General features: G+C 47.9%; 1 protein-coding gene across 2 annotated transcripts in view; it reads right to left on the reverse strand.

The window, feature by feature from the left end:
• The window catches only part of TUBGCP6 (tubulin gamma complex component 6), a 240,780-nt gene that overhangs the window by 78,718 nt on the left and 143,964 nt on the right, over nucleotides 1-18,098 (reverse strand). For both annotated transcript variants that reach the window (XM_063927151.1, XM_063927152.1), the window contains exons 17-18: nucleotides 13,228-14,440; nucleotides 7,340-7,392 (exon numbers count right to left, since the gene is read on the reverse strand). In XM_063927151.1, coding sequence (XP_063783221.1) covers nucleotides 7,340-7,392; nucleotides 13,228-14,440 — 1,266 coding nt within the window. The remainder of the gene's footprint in view (nucleotides 1-7,339; nucleotides 7,393-13,227; nucleotides 14,441-18,098) is intronic.

Below are 18,098 nucleotides of genomic sequence, written 5' to 3' on the forward strand. Positions count from 1 at the left end.
ATGTATCAGCGTCAGGCGGTGACCCATTCCGAGCGGAGGGTGGACTGTTTCTTGGATCCAGGAGGCAGTGTAACACAGATATCCCACTCCACCAGTAGCTTGACTCAAGTCTCCAATGAAGTCACTGTGTAGGACTTATTTTCATATGAGATGACGAGCTTCACCGGAAAACCCCACCTGTACGAGATGTCTTGGTCGCGAAGTGCCAAAGTGACGGGGAGAAATGCTCGTCGTTTGGCCAAAGTCAGAGCGAAGAAGTCCGGGAACAGTTGTAAACCGCCAAGAACATCCGAGTCGGAGTCGCCCGCCTCTCTGGCCGCTTTCAGGATGCGTTCTTTGGTTGTAAAGAAATGCACCCTCGGGAGTGTATCTCTCGGGAGCGAGGGAGCAACTGAGCGTGGTTTATGCAGTCTATGGATCCTGTCTATAAGCAGCTCTCTAGCGTCGGTTCTAGGTAGAAGCTTCTGGAACAGCACAGTAGCGTAATTTTCTAACTCGGAATTCTGCACGGAGTCGGGGATGCCTCGGATCTTAATATTATTACGCCGGGATCTGTCCTCTATATCCGCAATCTTGAGTTTAAACGCCTCAAGGTCACTTTGCTGCTGGTCGTGGGCCGTTATGAGATCATTATGAGAAGAGACCAATTCCTCTACTTTCCTCTCTAAATGCTCCGTACGGTCTCCTATAGCGTGCTGCTCCGTCTTAACCTCCCGAAGAGCTGCTGTGAGGTCCTGAGTCAACTCAGATTTGAATGCTGAGAGGGCCTGATATAGAGTTTTGACCGTGAGAGGTGCATCAGAATCAGGGTCAAACCCCGGCAAAGAGGCAGGGCTGCAGGGGATATCTTGCGGAGAAGCGGCAACCGGGAACTTCCGTAGGGAAGAGGCGGCAGGGGTCGTCTTCTGAGGTGGAAAAGAAACTCTGGGGGGCAGCACCCCTTTGACCTTTTTAGGAGGCATTCCAATGGAGTGAGGTTCCGCAGACGGAATGAAGATGGTAAAGAAGCTCAGGATCTCGCAGAGTATATAGCGGAAAGTTAGGTAAGCATAAAGAACACGGGTGGTGGCGGACAGGTGGTCTGCGCTACATCAGAAGAGCGATATCACACATGACCAGGCAGAGGGTCATCTCCATTCTGCGGGACCCAGATGAAAGGCTCCCAGCCGGGAGAGAGGGGTGAGCTGTCAGGCACACAGCCAGGGTCCAGCAGCGCTGCACGGTAAATGCTATGAGACAGAGCTGGATAGATGTAGTACACTTCCCTCTAGGCACTTCTCTGTTGCAGGATCCAGGAGTCAGCAGACAGGAGAGGAGTAGGAGAGCAGTAGCTGCCACCCAGGAGAGCAGACTGGCTGGGAAGGCTAAACACAGTAATTTCAGCAGCTTGGAGCAGCTCCCTCTGTGGAATCCAAGATGGCCGCCGCGCCTCCCTGGGCGTCTGTGTCCCGGCTTTCACCCACTGCCAGGCTTCTCCACGGCCTATTGCCCCACAGGGTATCCTCCCTGGGGGTCAGGAGAAGAGTCTTGATGGGTCCTGGGGCTCCGGTGAGGTACGCGTCGCTTTCCGGCGCCGCGACTCCGCTGTGGAGCTCAGAACGCGGGCGCCGGGAGTACGCGAGTCCCCGGCTTCCGGATGGTCTTAGGCCACAACCTGCGGGAGCTGTGAAAACAGCTCCCCGGCGGTCACTGCTGGGCACAGGGGGGGGTACAGGTGGAGAGGGGAGCCCCCGGAGATGGTCTATAACGGACCAGTATAGAAATTAATAGAGTTTTTTAAAGCTGGAGAGGGGAGTGAAGCAGAAGCACGTCTGCTCTCTTCTCCAGCTAGGCCACGCCCCCATTTTCTGTCTGTCTTGTACAGAAGTTGGTAAGGCTGATTTGAAAAATCTGCATGGGGGGAGATCCTGAAACTCCAACTTGTAACCTTGAGATACTATTTGCAATATCCAGGGATCCAGCTCTGATTGGATCCAGATCTGGCTGAAGAGTTTCAGACGCACCCCCACTTGAGCGGACTCCTGCAGGGGAGCCCAGCGTCATGCTGTGGTTTTTGCAGAAGCAACGGCTGACTTCTGCTCCTGAGATCCTGATGCTGCTGAAGGTTTCTTACCTCTTCCCCGCCCTCTCCCTGCAAAGAAGAAGGTACCTAGTGTTCACTCTAGGATTTTTTTAGGGCAGGGTGCTGATCACGGGGAGGGCACATTTTTCATTCGTGAGGGCACATTTTTAAGTTAGAAGGGCAAAATTAGGTACATACTATAATGCTTGGTGCTCCCATTCCTATAGGTGAAAGCATGGACAGTGCGCGCCGGAGGCGTGCAGCAAAAATTTAGGGGAGTTGTTTCGTGGGGAAGGGGCGTGACCACATAATAGTACCAAATCACATTATACCACACAATAGTGCTGCTTATACACATTGCACCAGGTAGAACCTCCTATACACACTGCGCCAGGTGTATACATATTGCGCCAGATAGAGCACGTTCTACACATTGCACCAGGTAGAACCTCCTATACACACTGCGCCAGGTAGAGCACGTTATACATATTGCGCCAGGTAGAGCACGTTATACACATTGCACCAGGTAGAACCTCCTATACACACACTGCGCCAGGTAGAGCACGTTATACATATTGCGCCAGGTAGAGCACGTTATACATATTGCGCCAGGTAGAGCACGTTATACACATTGCACCAGATAGAACCTCCTATACACACTGCGCCAGGTAGAGCACGTTATACATATTGCGCCAGGTAGAGCACGTTATACACATTGCACCAGGTAGAACCTCCTATACACACTGCGCCAGGTAGAGCACGTTATACATATTGCGCCAGATAGAGCACGTTATACACATTGCACCAGGTAGAACCTCCTATACACACTGCGCCAGGTAGAGCACTGAGGCACACTGCACCAGGGAGAGAACACTGAGGCACACTGCACCAGGGGTAGAGCACTGAGGCACACTGCACCATGGAGAGAACACTGAGGCACATTGCACCAGGGAGAGAACACTGAGGCACACTGCACTAGGGAGAGAACACTGAGGCACACTGCACCAGGGCGAGAACACTGAGGCACACTGCACCAGGGAGAGAACACTGAGGCACACTGCACTAGGGAGAGAACACTGAGGCACACTGCACCAGGGAGAGAACACTGAGGCACACTGCACCAGGGAGAGAACACTGAGGCACATTGCACTAGGGAGAGAACACTGAGGCACATTGCACCAGGGAGAGAACACTGAGGCACACTGCACTAGGGAGAGAACACTGAGGCACACTGCACTAGGGAGAGAACACTGAGGCACACTGCACCATGGAGAGAACACTGAGGCACATTGCACCAGGGAGAGAACACTGAGGCACATTGCACCAGGGAGAGAACACTGAGGCACACTGCACTAGGGAGAGAACACTGAGGCACACTGCACCAGGGAGAGAACACTGAGGCACACTGCACCAGGGAGAGAACACTGAGGCACATTGCACTAGGGAGAGAACACTGAGGCACACTGCACCAGGGAGAGAACACTAAGGCACACTGCACCAGGGAGAGAACACTGAGGCACATTGCACTAGGGAGAGAACACTGAGGCACATTGCACCAGGGAGAGAACACTGAGGCACACTGTAACAGGGAGAGAACACTAGGAGGAAGGGGAGGACAGGCACAGGGCAGATGCAGAGCGGCACTCACCGTTGCGGAGGAAAGCGCTGTGCCGGGTCAGCGGGGCCGGTCTCTTGATGCTGACGACGGAGCCCAGGTCAGCGCGCAGCGCCATGGTGAGGGGGAATCAAACCATGCCGGAGGACTGGCGGGAGACACCGCAGGCTCTGATTGGCTGCTCCTCCCCACTGCACGCTGGCCCTGTCTCCGCCTTCAGCTGAGAGCTATCAGCGCGGCGGGGGGGAGAAGTGCCAGCGCGGCGGGGGGGAGAAGTGACAGCGCGGCAGGGGAAAGAAGTGACAGCGCGGCGGGGGGAGAAGAGCAGTCCTTAGCAGGGCGGGCACAAACGGGCAGGGCGGCATTCTGTCACTCAAAAAAGGGGCAGGGCGCAGCGCCCTGCGAAAGAAGCTTAGAGTGAACACTAGTACCCCTGGCCTTTTTGTACTTTTTGGGCCGAAAGGACTGCATCGGAGGAGCAGAGTATGTCTTCTTTGCAGGTGCTGCTGCATGAGGAAGAAAAGCTGACTTACTTGAGGTAACTGTTGAAATCCAGGTAGCCAGCTTGTCCCCAAAAAGCGTCTCACCCGTATAGGGGAGAGCTTCAATATTCTTTTTAGATTCTGCATCTGCATTCCACTGGCGAATCCACAGTGCTCAGCGAGCCGAAACCGCCATAGCTGAGGATTTTGAACAGAATAAAACAATATCCTTCATGGCTTCCACCATGTAACCTGCAGAATCCTTTATGTGACCAAGAGTTAAGACCACATTATCCCTATCAACTGTGTCTAGATTATCTAGCAAGTTTTCTGACCATTTTACTATAGCATTTCCCACCCAGGCGCATGCAATGGTGGGCCTGAGTGCTGCTCCATTAGCCATATAAAGGGATTTTAAAGTTGTCTCCATTTTACGGTCAGCCGGCTCCTTTAAGGAAGCCGACCCAGGGACAGGTAGAATAATTTTCTTAGACAACCTAGACACGGAGGTGTCTACCATGGGGGGGTGATTCCCATCTCTTCCTATCCTCTTCAGGGAAAGGATACGCCAAACGTATTCTTCTGGGAATATGAAATTTCTTTTCTGGGTTAGCCCAGGATTTTTCATAGAATGTATTCAATTCCTTTGAAGGAGGAAAAGATATATATTGAATGCTTTTTGCTAATTTGGCGTCTACCCCTCTCAAATCCCCAGTGTCGACACCTGTGTCGGAATCTGTGTCACCTTGCATAATTTGCACAAGTGACCTCTTCTGGGAACTAGAGGGGGGACGTGTGGATGATGTGGAGGGGTCTGTATACAGCACATCTTCCACAGATTTTCTCCAATATTTAATCTCTTGTTCAGACTCTGAGAACTTTCTAGAAAGCTGGGAAATCATCTGTTGTAGATTTTCCACCCACACTGGGTTCTTCCCTGTGGGAAGGGCCACCACATTACACTCCTGCGTATCTAAAATGGCTTCCTCAGGGGAAGAGCTCTTTGGAATGTCTGGCATGCTTACATTCGACATGACACTATAGTTTCACACCACAGTCACACAGGGAGCTATCGGTGACAGACCCACTAAAATATGTCAGAGAACACGCAGAGGATTTGCCAGCTCACACACCACGCCCTATGAAGTGAATTGTGTATAAAATATAGACAAAACCTTCAGCGCTGTAATATTCGATATTAGGCTCGCTCACCTAATTTACTATACACTCCCTCCCTATCTATAGCACCCTGGTACTTGTTCAGCGGCGTTATGATGAGGAAAACAGCATCTGTCAGTCTTTTCTCTGTGTATCTGCAGGAGAAAATGGCGCTGAGTGAGTGCTGGCAAGCCTGAGGAGAAGCTCCGCCCCCCTGTAATGGCACGATTCTGCCTCAGAAGCAATTAGTTTTATACTGGCTGGGGTTGTGTAAAACCAGTGGCTGTACTTGTGTCACCCTGTGCGTGAAGGGCTTATAGTGTTATGGAGATGCATGTCAGCGCAACCATCCCACCGCTGCGCTGTACCTTTTGCCGCCAATGATGACCGGAGGGCCCCTCTCTGCAGGTCTCCGGTGATATACTCACCACTCTTCTGACTTCTGGCTCTGTTAGGGGGTGGCGGACAGTGCTGTGGGAGTGAGCGTTAGCCAGGCGTGGGCTATGTTCAGTACCCTTCAGGAGCTAATGGTGTCCTGTCTATACCCTTTGTACTAATTGGACCCCAGCATCCACTAGGACGTTAGAGAAATATTTTGCTTTGTCTACATGAAGATCTGTAGCAAAAAAGCACCAGGACAGGGACTTCAGTATATCTAAATTGTATTCCTAGGACCAAAGATTCTGTGGTGCAACAGAACAAGTGGCCACGAAAGAGCAGCAAAAAGCCCTCTCATGATGGTTGTTTATGAAAGGGCTTGAGAACTACCTGACAAAGCCTGTCTACCACGTTTACCACTAGAAGACTGACACCCAACCTTCCAAGAGGAAAGAAAGGAGCAAAACCTTGGTCCCTTCTAGAGTATGGAATGGGCTTCAAAGCCTTCTTAGACTTAGCGTCCTCTTTGCAAGTACAAAGCCGGAGCACACTGGATCAGAGCTCACCACCACCTACCTCTCCTCTTCTGGGAACAATTCAGAATCAAACTAATTCAGTGCCTGTGAACGTGCAAGAAACTGCAACTTCAATACCCCGAGACCCAGTTTTTAGGTGCTGACAAAGTGCTGAAGGAAATTGTTTAGAGACTCCAGAGGGAGCAACAATGCCACTTACCTTGTTCCAGGCTGTGCTCTGGACATAGGGCCTAATTCAGACCTGATCGCAGCAGCAAAATTGTTCTCTAATGTGAAAAACCATATGCACTGTAGGTGGGGCAGATATAACATGTGCAGAGAGAGTTAGATTTGGGTGGGTTATATTGTTTCTGCGCAGGGTAAATACTGGCTGCTTTATTTTTACACTGCAATTTAGATTTCAGTTTGAACTCACCCCACCCAAATCTAACTCTCTCTGCACATTATTTCTGCTCTACCTGCAGTGCACATGGTTTTGCCCATTAGAGAACAATTTTTCTGCAACGATCAGGTCCGAATTAGGCCGATAATCCTTTTCCTGGAATTAGAAAATAAGGGAAGAGAAGGATAGTACAGATGCAGTCTGGATAACATAGGAGGAAGTAGATATGTAAACAACACAGGCCAGATACAAGGAATAGCCTGCAGAAAAACCCAGTACACCAAAATTTGCCCCCTACTCCGCCACCCAGCAACCAACACCTTTTTTCCAAGGACACAGTGCATGTACAAAGCCTCAGCTTCCAAATCGTCTTCCCTGCCACTGAAGTAAAATTCTAAAATAATAAATAATAGGAAAAGAGTTAACAGCCATCCATAAAAAGATTCCTACATCTGGGAGGCAATCACACTAAACCGAAGTTCCCCAACGTTATCAAGATACAGAAGGGAAAAGGTTTTTTGTTTTGTTTATTTATTTATTTATTTTTAAGTAGCAGGATACCTGCTCCACATACTATATACCCATGATACTATTTCAGTGTCGCACAACGGATGCTTGAGAAAAATAAAACCTCTCTTAAAATCTAAGCATGTCTTTTTGATTTAAGATACAGTATAAAGAAATAAATCATATTTTACATAACTAGAGCTATCTGAAGCTGCTTACCTGTACATCTCTAAGGGATCCTGGCCTACAATCTTCTGGTATATTTTCAACCACTGGAATAGAAAACATAACATGTAAAAGCAAAATGAAATCCTGTATTTGTAAATAAACATAAGTGAAGTCTCATGTTCCTACACTACTATATGGGAACATAAAGCGTGGTATCCGATTAGCCCAGATGCCGCTTCAGTTAATCAGAACGGACAGATATCATGATGTATGACCAGAGGCCTTTTTGATAAGCCGAAATTGTACCCGCGATCGCAGGAAAACACATGGGATCGAGGCCACACACCGTACGCCGGTCCTGACCTGATCACATGTGTTATCGCGGTTCTGGCAGCCACTTATCGCGGATTCATCCGTAATAAGTGCGGCATAGAGGCTAATAGGATCGCCCCCGGCGATCCTATTAACATTAGTAAAGCAGTAGAGTACTGCTGCTAATAAGATACTGCCCAAAGTGTAAAACACCTGCATGTGTTTAATTTGTAATCTCAGACAAGCTATTAAATACACCATTGGTAGCCCTTTCATCTTGTGTTAGCTCTGGTAAACATAGCACAAGGCCAACACAGGAAACCAACCATTCACTTATTGCAGCATTAAACCCAAAACCAATTTAAAAAAGATCTTTATGCAGTATGTCATTCTGTATTTAGAGCACACACCTATTGCTGCTACATACTGTATGATGCTAACTATCTCAATGGACCAACATAGCTCACTTTCCATGTTGACATTAGAACTGTGTATATAGGAGCACAACAAATAACTGCACTTATGTATGGCCGGACCACCTGCAGCGCACAATATGGCAAGTGCCCAAGACCAACAGTGCCAGTACAAACAGAGGAAATAGTACCGACAAGTAACACGTCGCTATGTCATTATAAGGTACTAAATACTGACTAGTTCAATTATAACAGAAGGAAGTGAACACAATAAAATGTGTAATATAAGCACTGCCAGCTGTGAAACTACAAAAATGATCTTCTAGACCACAATATTTCAGCTGAACCAGTATTCCATGTAAAAAAGCAAGGAACAGGAAGCAAAGCGGATCCTACTTACTAATACTAAAATGCCTATAGAAATGGAGCTGAAAACTGGAAACAAAAGGACAAATAGGTGCAACTTTCATTTTAGCATATAAATGCATCAGTAGCACTCTTGTGGCCGTCAGCATCATCAACTCACAAACTAGGTAAAGGACTAGAACACAAAGATGTGCATCCTAAAAAGGTGTCTTCTAAATAAATGTCCTAGTCCAGTGGTTCCCAAACTGGGTGCCTCGGGCTATGGCAGGGGTGCCCTGGGTTCATGGGTTCCAATTATTTATGCTAAAAATGTAATAGGTAAAACCAGAGCTTGTGGCATCCAAAAATATGTGGACAAGCACATGCAAATCCTGTCCCTAACCATATAAATGAACCTTAGGTTGACATATAAACACAATTTACTTAATTGAATATTTTTTTCTGAATTTCTCAATAATACCTATTTTCAGACAGAAAGCGGTCGAAGACCCGGCTTTTACCCAGCATTTGAAGCTCGGGTTGGTTTCCGATACCAGCCCTGCACTCCCTTTCAGGCAAGAAACTGCTGGGTCAAGCATTTGGACCTGGTAATTAGCGAAAGGGTCAACCCGGATCACAATTCCCGGGACTTCAACCCTGCCCACAAGTCAGGTCAAAGTCCCAGGAATTTCAACCGGGGCTGACCCTTTCACACAAAAATACCCGGGTTGACTTGGTAAATTACCTGGTCCAAATGCTTGACACAGCAATTTTTTCTGTATGAAAAGGGTATAAGAAAATTTTGGCCTAGGGGTGTTGTGAAAAAATTCTGATGCTGTAGGGTGCAGTGATTGAAAAAAAGTTTGGGAACCACTGTCCTAGTCAAAATCAGCGGCACTACTAAGAGGCAAGGCTGACTTGTGCCTCTATGCCTTTACTATAATGAAATTAACCTGTGAATGCCCAGATATGCTTCTCCAAGCAAAAAGGGCAGCAAGTGCAAGATACAGGCACTCACGGCACAGATGCCAACTGTGCAGGGCCGGCTCGCCCGTTACGCGTAAGAGTAAGGCGCCGCACTGTGGAGGGCGCCGGCAACGTAGACCACGCTCCCAGCCCATGCTGCCTGCTGTATACCGCCAGCTCATTCTAGACTAGAGCTGTCAGTGCCCTAGCCAATCCGCTGTACACAGGAGGTGACTGGCTGCTTCCCAAGCCAGTCACCTCCTGTAGTCTCCAGCGAATCATAGCCTTCCCTGCGGACGGTGTCTCCCTCGGCTCTCATTGACCGCCAGTCTGGCACGCTGCGGCTTTGAGTGAGCGCCGGTAACTGTGTGTGTGTGCGCTGTGCGGGGGGAGAGCTGGTGCTAATTATGTGCTGCGGGGAAGGGGGTAGTGAGCGCCGGTAACTGTGTGTGTGTGCGGGGTCAGAGGGGAGAGCTGGTGCTAATTATCTGCTGCGGGGAAGGGGGGAGTGAGCGCCGGTGACTGTTGTGCGCTGTGCGGGGGGAGAAGGGAGAGCTGTTTGCTTTATATGTGCTGGGTGGGGGGTTTTGTGCGGGCTCCTATATCTGTCACACTGGGCTCAGTGGCCATCACTGCAGCACCAGAGCAGGAAGAGGACCAGAGCTGCTGCAGTACATGTCAGTCATCACTCCTCCCCTCGGCACCCCCACTGACACCAGAGATGACTGTGGGCACCCCCTTCCCTTACTGACACCCGCGATCACCTCCTCCATTTACACATGCGATGACTATGGGCACCCCCTTCCTTCGCAATCACTGTGGACACCACCCTCCCCCGCTGACACCGACAATCACTGTAGACACCCCCTCCACTGACACCCGCGATCACCGTGTCTGGGGACGACAACTGGGGGTCCGAGATGGTGGCTACAATGTGTCTAAATGGTCACCTGGTGCACTGTGTATAATACGCTCTACCGGGTGCAATGTGTATAACGTGCTCTACCTGGCGCAATGTGTGTAACGTGCTCTACCTGGCGCAATGTGTGTAACGTGCTCTACCTGGCGCAATGTGTATAACGGCCTGCTCTACCTGGTGCAATGTGTATAATGTGCTCTGCCTGGCGCAATGTGTGTAACGTGCTCTACCTGGCGCAATGTGTGTAACGTGCTCTACCTGGCGCAATGTGTGTAACGTGCTCTACCTGGCGCAATGTGTGTAACGTGTTCTACCGGGCGCAATGTGTGTAACGTGCTCTACCTGGCGAAATGTGTGTAACGTGCTCTACCTGGTGCAATGTGTGTAACGTGCTCTACCTGGCGCAATGTGTGTAACGTGCTCTACCTGGTGCAATGTGTGTAACGTGCTCTACCTGGTGCAATGTGTTTAACGTGCTCTACCTGGCGCAATGTGTTTAACGTGCTCTACCTGGTGCAATGTGTATAACGTGCTCTACCTGGTGCAATGTGTATAGCGTGCTCTACCTGGTGCAATGTGTGTAACGTGCTCTACCTGGTGCAATGTGTATAACGTGCTCTACCTGGTGCAATGTGTATAGCGTGCTCTACCTGGTGCAGTGTGTGTAACGTGCTCTACCTGTGTAATCTATGTTCGCTTACCAAAAAATTTAGGCTACAATGTGTCTAAATGGTCACCTGGTGCACTGTGTATAACGCGCTCTACCGGGTGCAATGTGTATAACGTGCTCTACCTGGCGCAATGTGTGTAACGTGCTCTACCTGGCGCAATGTGTATAACGGCCTGCTCTACCTGGTGCAATGTGTATAATGTGCTCTGCCTGGCGCAATGTGTGTAACGTGCTCTACCTGGCGCAATGTGTGTAACGTGCTCTACCTGGCGCAATGTGTGTAACGTGCTCTACCTGGCGCAATGTGTGTAACGTGCTCTACCTGGCGCAATGTGTGTAACGTGCTCTACCTGGCGCAATGTGTGTAACGTGCTCTACCTGGCGCAATGTGTGTAACGTGCTCTACCTGGCGCAATGTGTGTAACGTGCTCTGCTTGGCGCAATGTGTATACCGTGCTCTACCTGGTGCAATGTGTTTAACGTGCTCTACCTGGTGCAATGTGTTTAACGTGCTCTACCTGGTGCAATGTGTATAATGTGTTCTACCTGGTGCTTTGTGTATAACGCGCTCTAACTGGCGCATTGTGTATAACGTGCTCTACCTGGTGCAATGTGTGTGACGTGCTCTAACTGGCGCAATGTGTGTAACGTGCTCTAACTGGCGCAATGTGTATAACGTGCTCTACCTGGTGCATTGTGTTTAACGTGCTCTACCTGGTGCAATGTGTTTAACGTGCTCTACCTGGTGCAATGTGTTTAACGTGCTCTACCTGGCGCAATGTGTTTAACGTGCTCTGCCTGGTGCAATGTGTTTAACGTGCTCTACCTGGTGCAATGTGTTTTACGTGCTCTACCTGGTGCAATGTGTATAATGTGTTCTACCTGGTGCTTTTGTATAACGTGCTCTACCTGGTGCATTGTGTATAACGCGCTCTAACTGGCGCATTGTGTATAACGTGCTCTACCTGGTGCAATGTGTGTAACATGCTCTAACTGGCGCAATGTGTGTAACGTGCTCTAACTGGCGCAATGTGTATAACGTGCTCTACCTGGTGCATTGTGTATAACGTGCTCTACCTGGTGCAATGTGTATAATGTGTTCTACCTGGTGCATTGTGTATAACGCGCTCTAACTGGCGCATTGTGTATAACGTGCTCTACCTGGTGCAATGTGTATAGGGTGTTCTAACTGGCGCAATATGTGTAACGTGCTCTACCTGGTGCAATGTGCTCTACCTGGTGCAATGTGTGTATAGCGTGCTCTACCTGGCGCAATGTGTGTAACGTGCTCTACCTGGTGCAATGTGTATAACGTGCTCTACCTGGTGCAATGTGTATAACGTGCTCTACCTGGTGCAATGTGTATAGCGTGCTCTACCTGGTGCAATGTGTGTAACGTGCTCTACCTGGTGCAATGTGTATAACGTGCTCTACCTGGTGCAATGTGTATAGCGTGCTCTACCTGGTGCAGTGTGTGTAACGTGCTCTACCTGTGTAATCTATGTTCGCTTACCAAAAAATTTAGGCTTGGGCCGGCCCTGCAACTGTGCATACGTGGTTCAACAAATTTTATGCAAGTAACAATGTTACATGAAGCAACTGGATTTGTGTCCGACTATTACCTTAACTTAGGTCATATTTATATACATTTCATACTAAACGGAAGACTATTCCCACAGAAAGTTCTGTCAGTATACAGAATATATTATCACTATTTACATTGAATCAACATATAAGTGTGATCGGAAAAGAGATTTCTACATGACTGGCAACTTTGATAAATATATGTATCGATCAAACAACCCTACATTATGACTTGCTATATAATAAGCCCCGGCTAACAACTATAATTATACAGGACTCCCTTCTCTTCTCACAATAGCATGAGGAGACAAAAATGCTTTTGGCATTGTATATGCAGCAATAGTGACCATTAAGTACCGGTGTATTCAGAATTGGAGGTGGGTGAAGAGGTGGGACTGTTCCTATAGTCAGTGATCTGTACATTCTGAATTGTTGCACTGATTATAAGAAACACTGGACAGAATAAGGCTGTGGGGCAGATTTATTAAGCCTGGTGAAGTGATAAAGTGGAAGGTGATAACGCACTAGCCAGTCAGCTCCTAACTGTAATTTTTCAAACCCAGCCTGTAACATGGAAGTTAAGAGCTGATTGGCTGGTGCTTTATCACCTTCCACTTATCACTTCACCAGGCTTAATAAATTTGCCCCATGTTACAGATGACAGAATACTATGTGTGTTCAGTCCTAGCTTTACGCTACACATGTAAGCATTTTATGCCTTAGTACATACCAACTTCAAGACTTTGTACAATATCATTTTCTTTAAAGCTACTGGGTGGCAATTCAGTTACAATATCAGGTGAACTTGTATGTTCTGACTGGAGGTCTTTCATTGCAGAGCTTTCACTAGCCGTACAGGATCCTGTTCTTTCCCCATACAACAAATTCTGAACTGTGGAGTCAGATGGATGGGCAAATCCTGATTTAGGGTCCACTGTCGCACTGCTGTCCACGCTTGGAGACCAGTCTCCAATTTGAATGCTTGACTGTGAGGCATGGCCATATATGCTACAGTGTGGTTTTGATAGCTCTATGTCAGAAACAAGCTCTCCAATCCGTATATGGGACTGTGAAGCATGCCCATGGATGTTCCACCTAGGACGCGAAGACACAACTTCAGAAACATTCTCTCCGACTTTGATATTGGCATCGGATGCATGTCCGTGAACGTTCCAACGTGGTCTTGCTGGTTCTACATTCGATACATTTTCACCAATCTTGATATTCCCCTGGGATACATGCCCATGAATATTCTGACTGGGTTTTGTAGGATCTATATCAGAAATGTACTCCCCTATTCTTATGTGACCTTCAGATATATGGCCATGCACATTCCCCCGAGGATGGGCAGGTTCAAAGTCAGACATGTAGTCACCAATATTTATATGAGAATCAGAACAGTGGCCATGCTGACTAGGTTGTGGTTGCGACATGGTGATGTCAGGAACATATTCTCCTACTTTAATATTGGCATCTGATGAATGTCCATGAATATTCCAACGTGGTCTTCTAGGTTTTTCATCAGACACATATCCCCCAATGTCAATGTGCCCTTGAGACACCTGTGTAAATGCCATTGGCTTCAAGACTGTGTTAAAGTCATAGTCATTTACAGGTCTAACACAGGATAGATCTGTGATTTCTTTAGTCTTTATGACTTTAGCAAGATCTGAACCAATATCTTTTAAAGCATCATCAACATGAGACTCGTCCCCAGTCAGTTCAGTATTATGTTGCTCAGTGGGTGGCGGAGGAAGAAAATCCGAAAAATTCACGTCGGGCGTGCACAAGCTTGGGTCAGTAATATCTAGGTCTTCCCCATCTGCTTGACTCAGGGAAACTGGTTCATTTTTGGATAAATTCACAGTATCATGAAGACTTTCAGTATTCTTTTCTTCTTCATTAGTATTTTCAACTGAAGAAGTGAGTTCAGCAGTGGCTGTCTACAGAAAAAAACATGAACAATCTGTATTAGAGTCCATGGAAACCATCATATTACATTTTTTTTTTCTGGGAGTAGTTTAATTTATAAGTTGCCTCTCTTCTCTCAATACATTGACAAAAAATAACCACAGGACGTCAAAGTATTAAGTGATCTGCTTAATGTGAGTATTAAGATTTCATCTTGGATGACATCTCGCCACCTCAAACTTAATATTTCCAAAACAGAATTAATTATATTTCCACCGGCCAATAGTAATTTCCAACCTGATATCTCTATCACTGTTGAGAACTCGGCAATCATCCCTACCCCACAAGCTCGCTGCCTAGGTGTCATTCTTGACTCTGAACTGTCCTTTGTTCCCGACATTCAATAGGTCTCAAGATCATGTTACATAGATCTAAGAAACATATCCAAAATACGACCATATCTTACACAAGACACAGCAAAAACTCTAATCCATGCTCTCATTATCTCCCGCATTGATTATTGTAATAGTCTCTTTAATACCTACCAGTAAATCCTTTTCTCCTAGTCCGTAGAGGATGCTGGGGTCCACTTCAGTACCATGGGGTATAGACGGTTCCGCAGGAGCCATGGGCACTTTAAGACTTTTCAAGGCTGTGAACTGGCTCCTCCCTCTATGCCCCTCCTCCAGACCTCAGTTATAGGAACTGTACCCAGGGAGACGGACATTTCAAGGAAAGGATTTACTTTTATACTAATGGTGAGACTCATACCAGCTCACACCTCAACCATGCCGCTCAACATGGCATTCAACATGACACACGCCAACAGGCATGAACCATTTACAGCAACATGCTGAAAACAAATGAAACACAACTTGTGTAACTATAAAGAACAAACTGCAGGTAAAGTACGAACTGGGTCGGGTGCCCAGCATCCTCTACGGACTAGGAGAAAAGGATTTACCGGTAGGTATTAAAATCCTATTTTCTCAGACGTCCTAGAGGATGCTGGGGTCCACATCAGTACCATGGGGTTATACCAAAGCTCCAGTACGGGCGGGAGAGTGCGGATGACCCTGCAGTACCGATTGACCGAACTTGAGGTCCTCATCGGCCAAGGTGTCAAACTTATACAATTTAGCAAATGTGTTTGACGCTGACCAAGAAGCTGCTTGTCAAAGTTGTAAAGCCAAGACGCCCCGGGCAGATGCCCAGGATGAGCCCACTTTCCTAGTAGAATGGACCTTCACCGACTTCAGTACCGGCAAGCCTGCCGTAGAATGAGCGTGCTGAATTGTCCCTCTGATCCAGCGCGCAATAGTCTGCTTAGAAGCAGGACACCCAATCTTGCTGGGAGCATACAGGACAAACAGAGCCTCTGTTTTCCATAATTGAGCTGTTCTTGCGACATAAATCTTCAAAGCTCTAACCACATCTAGACACTGTGACTCAGTGAAAGTGTCAGTAGCTACTGGCACCACAATAGGTTGGTTTATGTGGAAGAACGAAACCACCTTTGGAAGAAATTGTTGACGAGTTCTTAACTCTGCCCTATCTTCATGGAAGATTAGGTATGGGCTCTTGTGAGACAAGACCTCCAACTCAGACACCCGCCTTGCGGATGCCAAGGCCAAAAGCATCACCACTTTCCAAGTGAGAAACTTCAATTCTATCTCCTGCAGAGGTTCGAACCAATCTGATTGAAGGAACTGCAACACCACATTAAGGTCCCATGGTGCCACTGGAGGCTGGATGTGCAGAACCCCTTTCACGAACGTCTGAACCTCTGGAAAGGAGGCCAATTGTTTTTGAAAGAAAACTGATAAGGCCGAAATCTGGACCTTGATTGACCCCAATCTAAGGCCCGCATCCACACCAGCCTGCAGAAAATGGAAAAAACGTCCCAACTCAAACTCTTCCGTAGGAGCCTTCTTGGATTCACACCAAGACACATTTTCTCCAAATACGGTGGCAATGTTTAGATGTTACTCCTTTCCTGGCCTGTATAAGAGTGGGGATGACTTCCTTGGGAATACCCTTTCGGGCTAGGATCCGACGCTCAACAGCCATGCCGTCAAACGTAGCCGCGGTAAGTCTTGATACACACACGGCCCCTGCTGTAGTAGGTCCTCTCGAGGAGGAAGAGGCCAAGGATCTTCTATGAGCAACTCCTGAAGATCCGGATACCAAGCCCTCTTGGCCAGTCTGGGGCAATGAAGATTGCTCAAACTCTTGTTCTTATTATTATTTTGAGAACTTTTGGAATCAGTGGTAGTGGAGGGAAAACATATACCGACCGAAACACCCACTGGGTCACCAGTGCATCCACTGCTATTGCTTGAGGGTCTCTCGACCTGGAACAAGGGCCCTCATTCCGAGTTGATCGGTCGCAAGGCGAATTTAGCAGAGTTACACACGCTAAGCCTACGCCTACTGGGAGTGTATCTTAGCATCTTAAAATTGCGACCGATGTATTCGCAATATTGCGATCACAAACTACTTAGCAGTTTTAGAGTAGCTCCACACTTACTCTGCCTGTGCGATCAGTTCAGTGCTTGTCGTTCCTGGTTTGACGTCACAAACACACCCAGCGTTCGCCCAACCACTCCCCCGTTTCTCCGGCCACTCCTGCGTTTTTTCCGGAAACGGTAGCGTTTTCAGCCACACGCCCATAAAACGCCGTGTTTCCGCCCAGTAACACCCATTTCCTGTCAATCACATTACGATCGCCGGAGCGAGGAAAAAGCCGTGAGTAAAAATACTATCTTCATAGCAAAGATACTTGGCGCAGTCGCAGTGCGAATATTGCGCATGCGCACTAAGCGGAATTTCACTGCGATGCGATGAAAAATACCGAGCGAACGACTCGGAATGAGGGCCAATATCTCTGAAGCTTCTTGTTTAGACGAGATGCGATCATGTCTACTTGAGGAACTCCCCAAAGACTTGTCACCTCTGCGAAGACTTCTTGGTGGATGCCCCTCTCTCCTGGATGGAGATCGTGTCTGCTGAGGAAGTCTGCTTCCCAGTTGTCCACTCCCGGAATGAAAATTGCTGACAGAGCTCTAACATGTCTTTCTGCCCAGAGGAGAATCCTTGTCACCTCTGCCATTGCCGCTCTGCTTTTCGTTCCGCCTTGCCTGTTTATGTACACGACTGCTGTTACATTGTCCGACTGGATCTGCACGGGATCTTGAAGAAGATGTACCGCTTGTAGAAGGCCGTTGTAAATTGCTCTCAATTCCAGAACGTTTATGTGAAGGCAGGCTTCCTGACTTGACCTTTTTCTTTGGAAGCTTTCCCCCTGTGTGACAGCTCCCCAGCTTCGGAGACTTGCATCCGTGGTTATTAGGACCCAGTCGTGAATCCCAAACCTGCGTCCCTCTAGTAGGTGAGAACTGTGTAGCCACCACAGGAGCGAAATCCTGGCTTTGGGGGGACAGGATTATTTTCCGGTGCATGTGTAGGTGGGATCCGGACCACTTGTCCAACAGGTCCCACTGAAATACTCTGGCATGAAATCGGCCAAACTGTATGGCCTCGTAGGCCGCTACCATTTTCCCCAACAACCGAATGCATTGATAGATCGACACACATGTTGGTTTCAATATTTGTTTGACCATTTTCTGGATTTCCAGAGCCTTTTCCACTGGAAGAAATACTCTCCGTACTTCTGTGTCCAGAATCATC

This window comes from Pseudophryne corroboree, chromosome 6 (genome assembly GCF_028390025.1).
Source record: "Pseudophryne corroboree isolate aPseCor3 chromosome 6, aPseCor3.hap2, whole genome shotgun sequence".
Taxonomy (NCBI): domain Eukaryota; kingdom Metazoa; phylum Chordata; class Amphibia; order Anura; family Myobatrachidae; genus Pseudophryne; species Pseudophryne corroboree.